A 19,398-nucleotide genomic window follows, 5' to 3' on the forward strand; every position below is an offset into this window, starting at 1 on the left:
AGTAATAAGAAATTAATAGAAATAGAAGAATGATAGGAAGACCATCTTTTTAGACTATATTTTGTAAATCATATGATATAACGATTGATGATTGGATTATCTTTTGAGAAAATATATATTTGAATTAGTAGAACCTAATAAAATGTTACTTTCCACGTGTATATCAAGTTTTCCTTAGCAAGCTATGCAAATTGATAGTGATTTGTAAATTGTAACTCAAGTAGTTAAGACCGTTGATTTATGCACCCGAAGTTTTGTGTTCAAGTATTTTTTTTAATTCAAGAATTTTTTTTTAAAAAGAAAGAAATTGAGTGTGACTGGGCGAAATTAATGTACACTTACCTAGCTAGTAGAGTAGCGGTCTGGGTCTTGATGGCATATTACCAAGTATATTGGTTTCCAAAAATTTCGGTAAAAAACCACATATAAGGAAGCAGAATAATCCCATTCTTTTCCTGGTAAGAGAAATAAACTGGCTCCATTTCGTTTGTGTTTGAACAACGACCCCCTTCCCTTGACTTTGCTTCCTCAGCAGCTCAGTTTTGAAACCAACGTGGTTTCAAAGCCACGCAGAAATCGCAGAAGTGTCCTCTCCCTAAACACTCTACACAAACTCCCTCCCTCTCTCTCTCTCTCTCTCTCTCTCTCTCTCTCTCTCTCCTTGTCAAAAATTAAACACCCTCTCCTCCCTCAAATTAAAACCTAACCACCACACACCTCCTCCCTTTCCTATCACCGCCTTTCCTAATTGTCCAAATTTTCTTAACATGCTCTCTTTCTTCATCAGCTTCATCCTTCTCTTTACGACCACCACCAATGCCGCCGTCACTACTTCTGAACGACTTAGGGAAGCGCTCGCCACATCCACCACTCAAAGATTCAAGGAAGCACCGAAATTCTACAACTCCCCCAGCTGCCACGACCTCAACAACCACGAGCACAAGGTGGCCGTGTGCTCGGATGAGGCCGTCCACGTGGCAATGACCCTCGACGCCGCCTACCTCCGCGGCTCAATGGCTGCCATTCTCTCCGTCCTCCAACACTCCTCCTGCCCGGAAAATGTTATCTTCCACTTCGTGTCCTCCTCCTCCACCTCCAACTCCCAACTCCTCCAGCAAACCATCGCCAAGTCATTTCCCTACTTGAAATTCCGAGTCTACCCCTTCGATGACTCGGCCGTTGAGGGGCTCATCTCGACGTCGATCCGCTCCGCCCTCGACTGCCCGCTCAACTATGCCCGCAACTACCTCGCCAACATCCTACCGACATGTGTCCGCCGTGTCGTCTACCTGGACTCCGACATCATCCTCGTCGACGACATTTCCAAGCTGGCGTTGACCCCGCTGGGACCCACCCAAGTCCTTGCCGCCCCGGAGTACTGCAACGCCAACTTCACATCCTACTTTACGCCGTCGTTTTGGTCGAACCCGACACTCTCCCTTACCTTCGAGAACCGCAAGGCTTGCTACTTCAACACCGGCGTCATGGTCATCGACTTGGACAAGTGGAGATCCGGCGGGTACACGGATCGGATCGTGGAGTGGATGGAGCTCCAGAAGCGGATGCGGATCTACGAGCTCGGGTCCCTGCCGCCGTTCCTATTGGTTTTCGCCGGAAACATCGCTGCCGTGGACCACCGATGGAACCAGCACGGACTGGGCGGAGATAACTTTCGTGGGTTGTGTCGGGATTTGCATCCGGGTCCGGTGAGCTTGCTGCATTGGAGCGGGAAGGGGAAGCCGTGGGTGAGACTAGACGCCAACCGGCCGTGCCCATTGGATGCTCTGTGGGCCCCATATGATCTGTTACAGACGCCCTTCGCGCTGGAGTCTTGATTCTTAATTAAATTAGACTAATAATCGTCACATTATCAAATTCATTAATCATTACTACAGGGGTCTAATATCTTTATAATAAAAGCAAATACATTTTTCTTCTTTTCTTTTAAGTCCATGGAAATTTGTAGTCATTGGGTGAGAAAACTATACTGTTCGGAACTGAGGCTTCTGGACTTTCTGGATGTGCCGTGGCTCATGATAATTGGTGAGTAAATTGAAGACTTGGTCGCTCGATCGAGGTTTTTGTTGTACATCATACAAAGGCATTAATAGACTTAAATCCTACGGTTGTGTTTTTCTTTTGGTTAAATTGGAAACAATTGAATCATATCAGAGAAAATTTGATACTGTTTTTGTTTTTCCTTTATTGGTTTTATGTATGTGTACTTAGTGTTTACATTATACTTATCTAAAAACTATTATTAGTACCAATGGTCCGCTTCAGCACCCAGTTACTAAATCCAACTTCCACGTGGTAGTCAATTTCCCAAATAATCTTCTTCTTGTTTGCTTCTTTTCTTTTCTTTTTGGGAGTCTTAACGAAACATTCATAGTAATGTTCATTTTTAACATTAAAGACATTTTCACTTTAAAAAGTCACTCTTGGTACTATTCACTTACAACATCTTTTTGTTCTTTTGATTAAAACTCAAAGTTTCCAAACTCTTTTCATTAGTTTTCTTTTTCTTTTTCCTTCTTGTGTTCTTTATGTTAATGTGTAAATTGATGAATTGATAAAAGAGGATTACAAGGTTGATTAGTATTGTGTCTTAGCTCATAGGCTGAGATTGAGTGATCAAATTGTAATGTGCTAGTTAAGTCTCATATGACTTGATAGTGGACAAGTGTCTTAACCTAAGCAGTGTATAATTGGATGGTTGAGATTGATTTGAGGATCTGTCTCTCCCTCTCCTCCAACGATTATTTTGTTGGTATGTGAGCTCACATGCTTAGTGAGCACTCTTTGAAAAATGGAAGAAGTTGCAGAGTAACATTCTCTGAATTTTCCTTGATCGAAATTCCTTGTTTCTTTTCTTCTTCTTGTCTGAGAAATCTACATTTTTCTTTCTTAATCGCTAACATGGCCTCAGAGCCAGGTTGGGTCTAAATTTTTGGGCGTCGTGTCTGTTAGGGTTAAGCTCGGATTCACAGCAACAAGCTTATTGCAGTGATTCAAGCTCATATATGTGATCGAGTCTAACATGGTTGGATCTGGAGGAGGAGAACTCAGAGCGCCAATCTTCAATGGCGAGAATTTTGATTTCTGGCTAATCAAAATGAAGACCATTTTCCGTTCACACGAATTATGGGATCTGGTTGAAAATGGGTACGAAACTCCAATGAAGAATGAGGAGGAGCTCACGGAGACGGAGAAGAAGCTGATGCGTGAGAATGTGGTCAAGGATGCTAGAGCACTTGGAATCATCCAAGGTGTCGTTTCAGATCAAATTTTCCCAAGGATTGCAACCTAGGAAAGTGCAAAGGTTGTGTGGGACATTCTGAAACAAGATTTTGTTGGTGATAAGCAAGTAAGATCTGTGAAACTTCAAGGTCTTAGGTGAGATTTTAAATATACTTGCATGAATGATAATGATTCTCTCTCTGTGTATATTGTTACACTGTTTGATCTGATTAATCAAATGAAAAGCTATGGTGAAGATCTGAATAATCAAAGAATTGTTCAGAAGTTATTAATTAGTCTACCTAAGTCCTATGATAGTATTGCAGCTGTGATAGAGAATACTAAGGATTTAGACACCATAGATGCACAAGATGTTGCTATCTTAAAGGGTTATGAACAAATGGTTGATAGACATAGGGAAAGTAGTATGGAGAAGGCATTTGCTAGTTTGAATATTGCACAGAAATCAAATAGGTTTAATAGTCAACCAAACAATAGCAAACACTAGAAGAATTTTAAGCCAAAAGGGAAACAGTGGGGTAACAAGGCTGATTGGGGTAATAAGGCTAGTTTTCATGTGAAGAATGATGCTAATAACGCTGGAGATAAGTGTAAATTTTGTGATAGATTACATTATGAAGAATGTTGGGTTAAGAACAAAGTCAAGTGTCACAAGTGTAGCAAAATTGGTCATATTGCAAGATACTGCAATACAAACAAGGCTGTGCAACAAGTGAATTTTCCTAATCAGGTAGAGGAAACTGGAAATCTATTTTATGCTAATCATTTAGGGGAAATGAAGAAGATAAGTGATGAATGGTACATAGATAGTGGATGTAGTAATCATATGACATTCGGGGAAGATTTACTTGTTGACATTGACATAAATGTGAAAGCCAAAGTTCAAGTAGGCACTGGAAACTTGGTTGAAGTGGCTGGAAAGGGGATACTGATCATTGAAACAATGAAGGGCAGAAGATACATAAGAGAAGTAATGTTTGTACTTGGTATTGCACAGAACTTGCTCAGTGTAGGATAGATGACAGAACATGGTTATTTTCTCTTGTTTGGAGATTATAAAGTGGATATGTTTGATGACAGGTCTCTTAAAAATCTGGTGCTTAGTGTGAAACAGAAGGGAAATAAATGTTTTCCTTTGATTCTCAATACCAACAAAGAACTAGCATTGAGAACAAATATGCAGGGAGATGCAAAGATGTGGCACAAAAGATTTGGGCATCTAAATTTTAGGAGCCTCAAGCTATTATAGAGTCAAGAAATGGTATTGGAGCTGCCTGAAATCCAAGATAGTAATGATGTATGTCAAGGTTGTGTACTTGGGAGACATCATAGGGAGCTATTTTCAAAGGAGATCACATGGAGAGCACATGAACCATTGGAACTGATACATTATGATGTTTGTGGACCTATGAAGGTTCCAACCACAAGTGGGAACAGATACTTCCTCACATTCATTGATGATTATTCACGAATGTGTTAGATCTATTTTATGAGGAATAAATCAAAAGTATTTGGGATATTCAAAAAGTTTAGAGCAATGGTTGAACTGCAATCTGGTTACCCTTTGAAGAAATTGAGAAGCGACAGAGGTGGAGAATTCACCTCCACTGAATTTAATGCATTTTGTGAATCAATTGGGATGGAAAGACAACTCACTGTGTCCTATACTCCACAGGAAAATGGAGTGTCAGAAGGGAAGAACAGAACAATAGTGGAAATGGCTAAAAGCATGTTGCATGAGAAAAAACTACCTTACAAACTATGGGGAGAGGCAGTCAACACTGCAGTCTACTTATTAAACAGATGTTCTACAAGTGCATTAAACTGTGTCACACCATTTGAAGCCTATAGTGGAAGAAAACCAGGGATTAAACATCTCAAGGTATTTGGAGTTGTATGTTATTCTCTAATACCTAGAGATTTGAGACATAAATTGGACGCATCAAGTGTAAAAGGAGTCTTTATTGGATATGGAGCTTGTGAGAAAGGATATAGAATTCTAAATCCAACCACAATGAAGGTGATTGTGTCTAGAGATGTAGTGTTTGATAAGAATAGGAAGTGGGATTGGGAAGAAAACAAAGTGAGGGAAATTTGTGTTCCTCTAATTCCACCTGAGTTTAAAGAAACAGATGTTAGTGAAGTTGAAGAGTCTACTAGGATATCATCTCTTATTTCTTGTGAAAGATCAAAAGATCAGGGTGCAAGTGTACAAATACATCCGGTGGATACTGAAGCATTTGATTCAACACCTTTGAAATGGAGAAATCTAAGTGAGGCATATGAACACTGCAATCTATGCATTGTTGAACCTGAAAGCTTTGATGAGGCTGCACAAGATGAAGCTTGGAAGGCCGCAATGCAAGATGAAATTAATATGATAGAGAAAAATCAGACCTGGAACCTGATGAATAGACCATTTGACAAGCCAGTGATTGGAGTAAAGTGGATATACAAGACAAAGCTAAACCTAGATGGATCTATGCAGAAACACAAAGCAAGGTTGGTAGCCAAGGGATATGCACAAAAGCCTGGTCTGAATTACAATGAGACATTTGCACCCGTTGCAAGGTTGGATACTATAAGAACATTGGTTGCTCTAGCTGCAAAGAACAATTGGCAGTTATTTCAACTAGATGTTAAGTCCATTTTCTTGAATGGTGTACTCTAAGAAGAGGTGTATGTGGATCAACTAGATGGGTTTATTGTAAAATGAGAAGAAGACAAGGTGTACAAGTTGCACAAAGCTCTTTATGGATTAAAACAAGCACCAAAGGCTTGGTATAGTGAAATTGATGCTCATTTTGAAGAGTGTGGTTTCAAGAAGAGTGATAGTGAAGCAACTTTGTATACAAAAGAGAAGAAGGGTAAAGGAATACTCATTGTGTCGGTTTATGTTAATGATATCATTTATATTGGCAGTAGCATTGAAATGATAGAAGAATTCAAGGTTGATATGATGCATAAGTATGAAATGATAGATTTGGGTTTGTTGCACCATTTTCTTGGAATGGGGGTTATGCAAACTGAAAGCAGCATTTTCATTCATCAAAAGAAGTATGCCACTTCTTTACTTAAGAAATTTGGATTACAGGATTGTAAACCTGTTAGTACTCCACTTGTTCCAGGTGATAAACTGAGAAATGATGATGATAGTGGAGCTGTCGATGCAGCACAGTTCAGAAAAATTGTTGGTAGTTTGTTGTATCTTATTGCAACTGGGCCAGATATCATGTACGCTTCTTGCTTATTAGCAAGGTTTATGCACTGCTCAACTAATAAGCACTATGGAACTGCTAAAAGGGTGTTGAGGTACATTCAAGGAACCTTAGACTATGGTTTGGAGTACAAGAAAGGTCAAGGTGCAATGTTGTTTGGATTCTGTGATAGTGACTAGAGTGGATCCGAAGATGATATGAGAAGCACTTCAGGATATGCATTCACCTTTGGAAGTGGAGTATTTTCTTGGTCCTCACTCAAGCAACATTGTGTTACATTATTCACAGCTGACGCAGAGTACATCAGTGCAGCGGAAGCTACTGCACAAGCAACTTGGCTAAGGTTTGTGTTGGAAAATTTTGGTGAAACATAAACTATGGCAACACCTTTGAATTGTGACAGCACCTTTGCTATTGCAATCACCAAGAATCCCATTTTTCACCAGAAAACGAAGCACATCAATCAAAGGTATCATTTTATCAATGAGGCTTTGTAAAATGGAATCATTAACTTAGTGTACTGTCCAACCAAAGATCAGGTAGCGGATATATTCACAAAGGCATTGGCCAAGGAACAGTTTTGTCATCTTAGAGAACAATTGGGAGTAAGATCAGTTCACAATTTAGGGGGAGTGTTAATGTGTAAATTGATGAATTGATAAAAGAGGATTACAAGGTTGATTAGTGTTGTGTCTTAGCTCATCAGCTTAAATTGAGTGATCAAATTGTAATGTGCTCGTTAAGTCTCATGTGGACAAGTGTCTTAATCTAAGTAGTGTATAATTGGATGGTTGAGATTGATTTGAGGATCCGTCTCTCTCTCTCTCTCTCTCTCTCTCTCTCTCCTCCAACGGTTATTTTGTTGGTATGTGAGCTCACATGCTTAGTGAGCACACTCTTTGAAAAATGGAAGAAGTTGTAGAGTAACATTCTCTGAATTTTCCTTGATCGAAATTCCTTGTTTCTTTTCTTCTTCTTGTCTGAGAAATCTACATTTTTCTTTCTTAATCGCTAACACTTTACCCTTCACGACTTATTTGAACACATCTTGTACTTGGCTATTGCTTCTAGGGTTTGACCACTATTTTAAGTACTAAACGAATTAAGCTCAACATTTTATTCATTGCAATCAGCGTGTTAATTATTAGTTAATTAATAACATATTTTAATTAGTACAGTTATGTATTGTTCTTTCAAACTTGTTAATACTATGATTAAGTTCCATTTGAGAGTACTAGTGGCAAGTTTTGGTGAATGAAAAAGTCCTCAGTATGCTATTTGTTGAAGGAGAATTAGAACTAAACTATAAACCAAATGTTGCTCAATTATTTGTTGTTAGGTCAAGATGAGATTGGTGAGGTCATGCTTACACTTTCTCTTTCTGGTGAAAATCACTTACATGATGATTGCTTTCAAGTTTCAACCCCTCACTTCTCATTTAGATATTGAAATATATTTGTATACATAGTCTACGATACCTGTTAAAAATATTATTGTACACTTCAATCGAACAATGTTTTCATATGTTTTTTGAAGATGACCCTCTCCTAAGCTCAGGATAGGGATCCTCCTGATCACGAAATTCGGGCTGTTCAAATTTAATCCAACGGTTGCAATTATTATAACTTTTAGAGAGCCCCCCATGTTTGAAGCCGTTGGATTAAATTTGAACGGCCCAGATTTCGTGGTCAGGAGGATCCCCATCCTTAGCTTAAGAGAGGATGTTATTCCTATGTTTTTATGCCCACGCACCTTGTTATGGCGTCCACCACATAAAAATTAACATTGTTATTACCAATAATAATATTATGTGCTATTAGCTACAAATTAACTAGTATGAGCTGTGATTTTTAACGTCGTGTTGTAAGGCCATCACCAACCGAAAGGTTTAGAGGGCCAAAAATAGCCCGAAAAACGTCTTCAACCAAGGGCTATGCCAAAGGGCTTGTGGGCCCTACAGGACAAAAAAGGGCCAACCGGCTGGCCCAACTTAGCCAACCAGCCAGCCCTGAACTGGGCCAGAATTTTCATTATTCCTGTCGGTTATATCCGACATGAATGGTAGGCCAAAATTTCAAATACAACGGCTAGCTGACGTCATTTACCGTTGGATTCAATTTTTTTTTTCTTTTGGGACAATTTTTTTTTTTTGATGAATTTAAAAAATTCCCTTTTTTTCCCTATAAATACCTAAGCCATTCTTACACCACTTCTCACATAATTTTCACAATTCCATACTATCTCACTTCATTCTATTTCAATTATTCACATTATATTTTCTTACATCTTCCAATAATCTTTCCTTCAATTTGTTCAATAATTTTCAAATGGCCTCATCTGCAATGAAAGGTAGGGCTTGGACTCGAAAAGAAGATGAAGCTCTTTGCAGGGCTTATAGATGGGTTTTGGAAGATAGTGTGCGGGGGATTTCTCAAACAAGTGAAGGTGTTTGGACTTGTGTGTCCAAAAAATACTATGAGTTCTATGAAGGCATCTCTCCACCGAATACTTGAAACCACGAGAGTCGTTCTTCAAGATGGAAGAAACATCATCATCCAAGTTTGAATAAATGGCATCAAGCACTGTTAGTAGCCGTAAGTAGATATGAAAGCGGCGCCAATTACTACGATGAAGTAAGTATTTTCACAATTTATTTTAAATATTTCATTATATTACATTTAATTTCATAAATTAATTTCCTTTAATTTTTGTAATTATATTTTCTAGGTACGCCAAGCGGAGGAATTGTATATGGAGGCAACTCGAAACCCTTTCAGCATCAAGGTTGTTGGGAAATTTGTAAAGGGTGTGTGTTATTTGAAGATCCACCTCATCATAGAGTATCTCTTACGCCGGTGTTCGGAACTGCATCTTCAGTTGTAGATATGGATGAAGATGGATCTCCAACCATTCAACAAACAAGGGTAGAAAATCCGTCTTCGGGTGAAGGTTTCATACCTAGGGCTATGGGACGAAACAAGGCCCAAAGGTTGAAGGAAAAGGGTAAGGCAAATGATGATTACACTGCTCAACAAGAAGTGGTGGCCTCATTGAGATTAATGGCAGAGCAAAATGCCATTATAGCGGAAGAAAGGAATCGTAGGCATGAAGAACGGGCCAAACAAAAACAAGAAGAGATGGATGATAAGAATATGGAAAGGAACACTTCGAATTACACTCCAATGAGTAAGGCCTATTTTGATAGGAAAAAAAAAGATATTATGATCTGACGACAATTGTTTACTTCTGACTATACTCCTACAATGGCGGATGATGAAGATGATGTTGATTATGGATATTAAATTTAAGTTGTTGTAGTTTTTAAATTTAATTTGTAGTTTTAAGTTGTAGTTTATTAATATAAGTTGTACTTTTTAAATTTAAGTTGTAGTAGTTTTTAGATTTAAATAATAAATTATGTTTGGCCCTATGGCCCTTTGGCCCTTGGTTGAAGACGATTTTGTGTGATAGGGCTAAAACGAGCCCTATGACCCTTTGGCCCTCGGTTGGAGATGGAGGCCAATATGGCCTTGTACTATTCATCAAAATATTAATATCTTGGAGGGCCAGAATGCTAAAATGAGCCATCTGGCTAGCCTTTGGTTGGAGATGGCCTAATATCATTAGAAGCGATGGTAGAGACTCAAAAGTGAAAGTAATAATTTACGGCTATATAGTGTAGGACACTCATGGTTTAACAATCAACATTGGTAATACTGTAATAAACATACCATTCTATAACATCACGATTATTATGTCACGTGGAATAATAAATTTTGACTATTACTATGTAATTTTATCAAAACAAAGAGTATTGGTACCCTCTTTTATGTAAAAGGTACCGTAGAATCGCGTTTATAGATAAGTTACAGGAATGTGATAACAAGTAGTCTCCTTTCTCTCCCTCTGCAAACAGAAACCCTAACTCCACAATTCTTAGCAACTGGTCCCTTACTTTAGCTTGGGGGTGGTGGCAGCCTCTCCCCCTTCTTCTAGGGCCCCCCTCTTCCTAACCTTTCACCTTCCAAGCCTCTCCACTCCCCAGCTTCCATCTCCCCTTCCCTCGACCACTCATCCGCGACCCTCCCTTTGTTTTTCCCTTTTCTCTCCAGTCCTTGGTGTTGCGCAACACTTCTTCACCATCCAAAACTCGAGAACTATTGCCTCACATGGCCTATTCCCATGATTTGGGGCAAGATCTGCGAGTTTGGGTTGATGTATTAATTGGTTGTTGGTGGGTCGGATTCTCGCTTATGAGTGATATATGGTTTCGATATGACCCCGCTTATGAGTGATGATTTTGATGTGGCCTCATTTGTCAATGATGATTTGATATGACCTCGCTTGGCTTTGCTGTAATATGCATGTCAAATTTGTGTAGTAATCAAGTTTTGGGTTTTGCCTATTGTGCGGCTAATTCAATTCGACATATGTGTTTTTATCAATTTCTGAATTCAATTAATATGTACTAAAACTAATCATCAAGAGCATGTAAATATATTTTGGCTCATATTAAAAATTCAATTTGGGTGCATATATGTAATAAGATTTTGAGGTTTGCCGTTATATGAGTAATTGGGTTTGGAATGGTTGATTCATGTTGATATAATCATCTTTGATATTGGAATTATTGTATAGCAATGGCACCAACTTTGAATAACATACATTGACAGCTCTTTTCCATCGGATAGGTTTCATAAATTGACATTTTGAATTAATATTTCGTGTAGCCCGTGAATAATCATTTTTCATATGTGAATATTTCGTCATTGTTACTAATTAATAACGATGGCATATAATTAGAAGGACTTATGGGGTTAAGGTTTTAACCAACTACATAAAATAATTGAGATGGATTATGTTTGATTCTCACCAAAAACGAATTTGAACTACATTATTGTTACCCGTTGTGAGGCTAAGCCACCCGTTCTCCCTTAATGTAAGTAATATTGCTTGTTCAAAGAAAAAAAAAAGTTGAGATGGATTATATATTGGATGGTGTACTGGTATGTGAGTTTTCAAATTGCATTTGATGTGATCAACTATCATTCGACCTTATTGTGGCTTCTACCATTGACACAATTTGTGGAGAACAGAAATCTATATAACACTATCCGTACATATACTTGTCTATTTTTTAGGCCGTACTTTAATTTATATTGATGCGTGTATACAAGAAATGTATGAATAGACTTGTGTGCGCGTAAACCTTGTATGGAATGATATAGATTGTTGGGATCTAACCTTGATGGAAACATGCATGATAGTGTTGACATTGAATTAAAGTATGAGGAATTTTAATTTGGGTTACTGTCGATTTAATTATGTTATCATAGGATTAATTGACATATTATCGTTTATGATTTGTTTTAGTGTATTGTGAAAATCGTGGAGTTCAAGATCTTGTCTTATGTATTGGGTTTTATGATTGTTAGGGCCGAAAAATTTCACCCTAAGCCCAAAGCCAATCATTGGATATACATCACAAGCTGAGTTTAAATTCATGCATAAAGTGCGAAATGAGGGGTATGTAAATTTACAATCATGGCACGCTAATAAAATAATAGTTTATAAATTAGACATTTGTAAATTGCGACAAGCTCATGCAAATCATCTATACTTATCAAGCCAAGCCATATTATAATATTACTGTTATAATAAATCTCACCAATCACGCAACGTGCTTGAGTGGGCCAAGCCATGTAATGGGGCTTGCCAATTGAATCGTGGTGTGGATGGTTACAAAAGTTCATTAGGCTTAGGTAAAATTAAGGTTGTTTAAGATTTTCAACTGCTTTGGAGCACCAAAACTTGAAGCGCATGATTCTAACACAAAATAGAAAAGATTGAGAGAGAACAGACTCATCTTTCCCTTTTCCCTTACAAACCAAATAGGACACTTAGAAAACAACCAAAACTCAAAGTTGAGTTGACTGAATCGAACGTGATCACGTTTTAACCTAGAGTCGCGCACCTATTTAATAAGTAGAGAAATAACATTTCCTCTCCAAGCTCATACAGGAACAATGAAGAGGGAAAGGACAAACCAGGGTAAGAATGCACCATGTAGAGCAAGTTTTCTTATAGCCCATTTGGTATTACTTTTTTTTCCAACAACTGCTTCACTTTAAAGTTGAGTAAATAAAAAGTTTTTGACAAAAATAAAATATCATGCTTATTTTAAAAACAATGCCCTCTAAACAGTAGCTTTTAAAAGCAGCATGTGGGAGCTTTTAAAAGTTGATAATATAAAAAGAGGAGTTGAGTCTTTAATTAATATTTTCAATTCCTGTAATACCCTCACTAATTTTCAATCCATGCGATATCCTAATTAGTTTAACGTTTCACGCTCATTTTACCTCTTAGAGAACAAAGTGACCACCATTTACCATTACAAACACTCACCTTACACCACCACTTTCATTACTATAGCCATTGTTGCTACCACCACCACCACCTCCTCCACAACAGCCATCACAACTGCTATGACCACCATTGCCACCACTATTGTTGCCACAGCCATCGTCCCCATTACCACCATAACCATATCAACCACCACAACCACAATCAACAATATTGCTGCTGTCACACGCCTCTACCACCATTGTTACCTTTACACACCAATCACCACACTGCACTATTGGCACTACCAGCATACCTCCATTTTTGTCGTTGCCATCACCACTACCACCACCATCATCATAACCATCACTATCGCCACCACCAACATCATCACCACTGCCCTCGCAACCATCCCCACTACCATGTCCATTTTTGTTAGTATATACATTTATATCAGTTCTACAATATAATTTACCAAACCCTTTTCTATTGCTTTTCAAATTCATAACACTTTTAAAAATACAGTTTATTCAACACTCAACTATTTTTTGTCACAGTTGATTATTATTAAACCACATCATAAACATATATATATAATTTTTTTTTTTTAAGCGCAGCTCCCAAATTGGCCCTTAGTCCTTATAAAACCATAAAAGTATTAGAAATCCTAGGTTAGCCATCGTTAAATCATGTAAGAAAGCACAGACTCTCTCTCACACTACAAAAACAAAATATGAAACTGATACGATGGAAAACTGTGCATTTTGAACGAGTTATTCATAGGGTAAACCTCTCTCTATGTATTCTCATGAACGATTCCAGTCCTTATTGTATCAACAGAAGACACCTATCTTATGCAATATGATGATTTTCTTTTATTAGATATTAGTCACTATATATGCACGCTTGTATTAGATATATTAGTCACTAAATATGCAATATGTGTTGCAGTCCTACTTGATTAGGAATGTAATTGTGTAAATCCTAGTGTATCTAGGAGTATCTTTGTATATTCCCTTTAGTAGTTTAATTCCTATTAGAGTTGTAATCCTAATAGGGTAAAAATTTAATCTTCCCTACTACTATAAATAAGAGCACAATGGGGTGATACAACACACAACTCAAAATTACATCTCTCTCTTCTCTCTTTGTTGCCGTCGACCCCTCTCACTCTCTGTCCCAAATACAGTTTAGTCAAATAAGCCTACAATACGTTATCAGCGCGCTCTTGCCAGAAGTTAAGGAACTGAAGGATCGAGGAGGAGGCTTTCTTCTACAAAATCAAAGACTTTCAATTATTTTCTACCAATCAAGTTCTTTTAAAATAAATTAAGATATTTGAAAAAACCTTGAAGCATGAAAACATTCATCATGATACATGAACCCCCTATATTTATATTTTCCTTTCAATTACATATTTTATATATATATATATGTATATATATATATATATTGTATATGTGTTCATATATTTTGTCAATATATATACTTGTTCATGCAATATGCAATTATGCTATGTGGAATTTATGAGTCAAAGCATCGAAATTAATTTAGAAGCAATTTCAAAAAAATAAAAAAAACAAAACAACAACAACAACAACAACAATTGGGGAAGAATTGATACCTACATAGCAGTTTTTTACTAGTTTGAAAATTACTAGAGAATTTAGAGCAAGTCCACCCTTCGCTTTGGCCCGATGGACTGGGGATGGAACAGGGCCAAATAGGCCTAGGGATAAGGTCCAGCATATGCCAGCCAAGCCCGAGCGACAGGCTTGTCAAGGATTGCCAGCCCGAGAGCCTGAAGGTGACCTAACGTAAGCGTTAGGCATGTGTGCTTCAAGCTCGCGTGGGCGCACGTCTTCCGACACAAAATCAGGGTTGGGGCTCGTGGCGCTTTTTCTATGATGTTACCGTTGGGGATGCCACGTGGCTTCCCCATGTCCGTTGGATTTCAACGGCTATATTATTAGGACCGTTGGATTTCCAACGGTTAGAAAAATTTAAAAACTTCATTTAATTTCAGTCGTTGGACCTGAGATCAATGGTTCACGTTATTCGACTTTTAAAAAAAAAGGAAAAACAGTTAAAAAATCAGAAATGTTATCGTTGTGCCATGTGGCACAATAGAATTTAAATTTGTTTAAATCCAACGGTATAGATTAATTAGGTGAATAAAAAATTTAAAAAATGTAAAAAATTATTAAAAAACCGAAATTGTTTTTTGAAAAATTAAAAAAATAATTGATTTTACTTTTCTATAAATACATTCTCATTTATCTTCTACCTTACACCACAATTTCATATTTTCTCAACTACTTTCAACCACATTCCTATCTTTCTCTCAAAGTTTTAATCCAATATTTTTTTCCAACAAAATGACTAATGAAGCATGTACGAATTGGATGCTTGTTGAAGATGTTGCGTTGTGTACTAGCTGGGTTGAAGTTACTCATGAATCGCTTACGGGTAATGAGATGCAGTTTCGAAAAATGTGGAGTCTTATTCATACCAATTATCTTGAGAAAATGGGTGGGAAAATAACCAAAGAATCGATGTCCAGTTGTTGGAAATTAATCGTTTAGTACGTGGAGAGACGCATTAGCACAAGCTAGTGGCAATCTTCAAAGTGGGGAAAATTTAGTGGATCAGATAACAATATATTATTTATTTGTTTGTCTTATTTATTTGTTTCTTCTCCCACATTGTGGAGGAACTTCAAGCACAAGCTTGGTATAATGTCAAAACCAAAAGCAAAAACAAATCATTCACCCAGTGAGAATGTTGGAATATTGTCAAAGATTGTCCTAAATTCAAAACTGTGCCTGTTGGTCCCGAAGTTTTCATGAACAACACCCCTCTACACTTTACGCCCAATCATTCCTCGCATGTTCATGAAGATGAAACAGAAGAAGTGCCCGAAACGCCCCCCTGAACAAGCGTCAGGGTCGACCCGTTATCCAATTAGGCCTCAAGGTAAGAAGGCTTTAAAGAAAAAAGGGAATGCTTCCAAGAATGATTATGCAAAGCATATGGAAGAACTTGCTTGCCAAGGTGAACTGAGTTTGGCGCGGGAAATGGTGAAATTTGAGGCTAATAAGGCTAAAGATGAGGCAAAAGCTGCAGCTATTAAGAGAGAATTTCAAGCTAATGAGAGAGAAAGAGAGTTACTTATGCAAGAAAGGGAACAAGTTAGAGAAAAAAAGAATGGCTCAACGAGATTGTGACATTATGAATACACCTTTAGAAGGGAAGTCTCCAAATTCTAAATATTTTTGCAAGTCGGAGAAAGCGGACGTGGTGCGAAGGAGGCGTGCAAGAGAAGCGAGAGCAAGATGAGATGGTCCTAGCATGACAAAAGAAGATCATCCTAGCACCACAAATTGGTTAAGTGATGATTAATAGAGTACTTTTTGTAATCAGAGCCCATAATTTTCTAATCACTTTGGGTTGTAATTTATTATTTATTGAATAGAATACTTTATGTTGTTTCCAATTTATTGAATTTAGTACTTTATTTAAAGTGAGAGTAAATTTATTTAATTTGGTAATTTATTTATACTAAGAGAATCTTTATTCAAATGACATCAACACACCAAATAAAATTACATAAACATACCAAATAATAAAAAACTCACTAAATGAACTAAAAAAACACACCAAATAAAATTAAATAAACACACCAAATAAAAACAAACACACTAAATGAACTCTTGAGCTTGTTTCAATTCCCACTGATGCTCTATCAAGTCAATTTGCTGGGCATTGTGCATATATGGCCTTTGAAGTGCAGTATATCGTTGAATGACTCTTTCATTGTAACGTCCATCCCTTTCTAATGGCTTGTGTTGCACGGGTTCTTCGGTGGCGTCATGAGCACAATATATTTGTGTTATGGAATTGTTCATCGTGTCTAGCTCATATTCATCAACGGCATCATAATCGTACTCATCTTCCACAATCATGTTATGATGAATGATGCACGTTATCATGATGGATCGAAGCGACTCTACATCAAACATTATGGCAACACCCTTAACAATCGTCCATCGAGCTTAGAGGATACCAAAACAACGCTCCACATCCTTCTTGCACCCCTCTTGACAGCTTCATAGTGTTTTTCCTTTGCACTTCGCGGACGTGGCACTGTTTTGACAAATGATGACCACCTTGGGTAAATGCCATCTGCTAGGTAGTATTGCCCATCATACATACGTCTGTTCACCCAATACGTGACTTTTGGTGCCTTTCCTTGCAAGACATCGTTGAGCACTGGGGATTGGGTAAGGCGTGCCAAATCCATGTATCAAAAGATGCCACCGCCTCCAAAATGATACTTTTTGATCCTTTTTTGTCCTCATAAGCGCTTTGCCATGCACTTAGACATTTTTTCCACGTCCAGTGCATACAGTTGATGCTTCCAATCATCCCAGGAAAACCTCGCATCTCGCCCTTCTTCAGAAGCATTTGCAAGTCCATCTCAATAGGTGTCTGGAGATACTTTACGGTGTAGATAGATTTGATTGCTCCGCAAAACCTCATCAGGGATTCAAGAATGGTTGATTTTCCCATCCTCGCTATCTCGTCCACTTGGTCTGCTGATGCTCCATATGCAAGCATCTGCAAGGTAGCAATAATTTTTTTCTCAGGAAGGAGACTTATAGCACCAAAAGCATCATTCTTTTGCACAAAGTAAGAATCATGGTTGCAAATAGCAATCATGATTTTGTTGAACAAATGTCGTTCCATTCTAAAACGACGTCTAAAGTATGTATAAGGAAATGCACTGGTACGGACAAAATAATCGTCCAAGAGCTCCGTACCTCTTCCTTGCCTGCTTCTATCAAGGTTTCCGGAACTGTTAGGCCTGTAGATCATCCACATGGCATGCCGTCATTCGTTAAAATTCTGATGGAAATCTATCATCAAAGATTGTAAACTGATTATGACACGTGGCGCAACGTGATTGGTTAATAATCTTATCGGAAATCCATCACCAGTGATTGTATTTTAGGATAATGACACATGGCGCAACAAAAACGATTAAAAATCTTATCGGAAATCCATCACCAATAATTGTCTTTTCCGATAATAACACATGGCGCAACAAGAACGATTAAAAATCTTATCGAAATCCATCACCAATAATTATCTTTTCAAATTATGACACATGGTGAAACGAGAACGATTAAAAATATTATTTGAAATTACAAATAAAATTATTTTGTATTATTTTATAACTTTTCGGATAATGACACATGGCGCAACGAGAAGGATTAAAAATCTTATCCAAAATTACAAATAAAATTATTTTGTATTATTTTATAAATAAAAAAATACTAATATTTTATTGCCTATTGCTAGAGCTATTGAAGTGCAATGGTGGAGATGCAAAAAGCGGTTACTGTTCACTGGGTGGATAGTATAGTGTATTTGCGTGGGGGGCCTTCCCACAATGGAATTGCTCTTAAAGTGCTAAAAATGAGACCACCTTAGAGCAGTTCCACTGTGGGAAGGCCCCACTGGGCTATCCACTATTTAATCCACCTAGTGAACAGTAATTGCTCTTAATGAATAATAATTGTCTTTTGCATCTCCACCCTTACACTTGAATAGCCTTGGCAATAGGTAAATAAAATAATAGTATTTTTTGCAACTTGCTTGGAATTTCTTGTGCACTCTCCACTCCCTCATGTCACTCCCTCTCTTTCCACTCATCATTCTCACTTATCTTCATTTTTCTGAAGTTCCTCTCTCTCTAAGCTCTCGACATTCTCACTCTCTCTAGAGCTCCGAGAGCTCTCACCCACTTTCCTCTTTGAAAATTAAACAAATCAAACTCCAAAACCATGAAACCTTAATCTCTGGGACTAAAGGATCCTAGCTATACCATTACATGCGTCATCGGACCATCACGGTGTAAACCACCATTGAAGCTGAGAGTTTCAAGATCTGAAACTCGAACCTAGGTGAGGTTCTCTATGCAAATCTTGTTTCATTATGTCTTAATGTTCCTTGGGACAAGATTTGTGGTGTTTTTCCAGTTCGAAACCAGAGGTTTAATCCCTTGCAATTTCTCTAAAACCTTGCCTAGTTTTGGTCACCTCCTCGGAGCAAACTCTGGCAAGTTTGTGGGTTCTGGAGCTATTGCTCAATTTGAATCAATTCTAGGTACTTAAATGCCTCTTTGCATGTGAAAATTAGTTGGAAATTACTAAGGTTTGACATGGTTGCATACTATTTTTCCCCATTTCCAAAATCCGGTGAAGAAACCTAGCCCTTGCAAGCCATTTTCCGGTAATAAAAAAATGGCTAACGTCTAGGCAACGTCAGCCTTGCGTCACGTTGCCTTCAGGTTATCGGGCTGGTAACTCATGTCGGGCCTCTCCCTCGGGCCTGCTCGGGCTCCCTCACTAGCACACGCTGGGCTTGCTTGCTCGGGCTCTCTACCACTGTTTGCGGGCTTGTCCCTCGGGCTCCAGCATACGCTGGAGCTGCTCTTAGATATATACGCGGGTTGACAGTCCAAGAAATGATTTCCACATTTTTTTAACGATTAACTGGATCCAGTGCATAT

The 19,398-nt window shown here is 38.0% G+C and overlaps 3 protein-coding genes across 3 annotated transcripts; 2 read left to right on the plus strand and 1 right to left on the minus strand.

Moving 5' to 3' along the window:
- The first annotated feature begins 376 nt into the window (after positions 1–376).
- LOC103401242 (probable galacturonosyltransferase-like 1) lies at positions 377–2,185 on the plus strand. Its single transcript, XM_017322627.3, has one exon. The coding sequence runs from the start codon at positions 768–770 to the stop codon at positions 1,833–1,835; it is 1,068 nt and encodes a 355-aa protein (XP_017178116.3). The 5' UTR covers positions 377–767; the 3' UTR covers positions 1,836–2,185.
- Positions 2,186–3,040: 855 nt separating this feature from the next.
- LOC139191781 (uncharacterized) lies at positions 3,041–4,279 on the plus strand. The gene is made up of 3 exons (XM_070812800.1): positions 3,041–3,269; positions 3,567–3,714; positions 3,868–4,279. The coding sequence occupies exons 1-3, from the start codon at positions 3,041–3,043 to the stop codon at positions 4,277–4,279; spliced, it is 789 nt and encodes a 262-aa protein (XP_070668901.1).
- A 12,763-nt stretch (positions 4,280–17,042) lies between these two features.
- Positions 17,043–17,705, minus strand: LOC139191782 (uncharacterized). The gene has a single exon (XM_070812801.1). The coding sequence runs from the start codon at positions 17,703–17,705 to the stop codon at positions 17,043–17,045; it is 663 nt and encodes a 220-aa protein (XP_070668902.1).
- Between the last annotated feature and the right edge of the window lie 1,693 nt (positions 17,706–19,398).

The sequence above is a fragment of the Malus domestica genome, chromosome 15 (genome assembly GCF_042453785.1).
Source record: "Malus domestica chromosome 15, GDT2T_hap1".
NCBI classification, from domain to species: domain Eukaryota; kingdom Viridiplantae; phylum Streptophyta; class Magnoliopsida; order Rosales; family Rosaceae; genus Malus; species Malus domestica.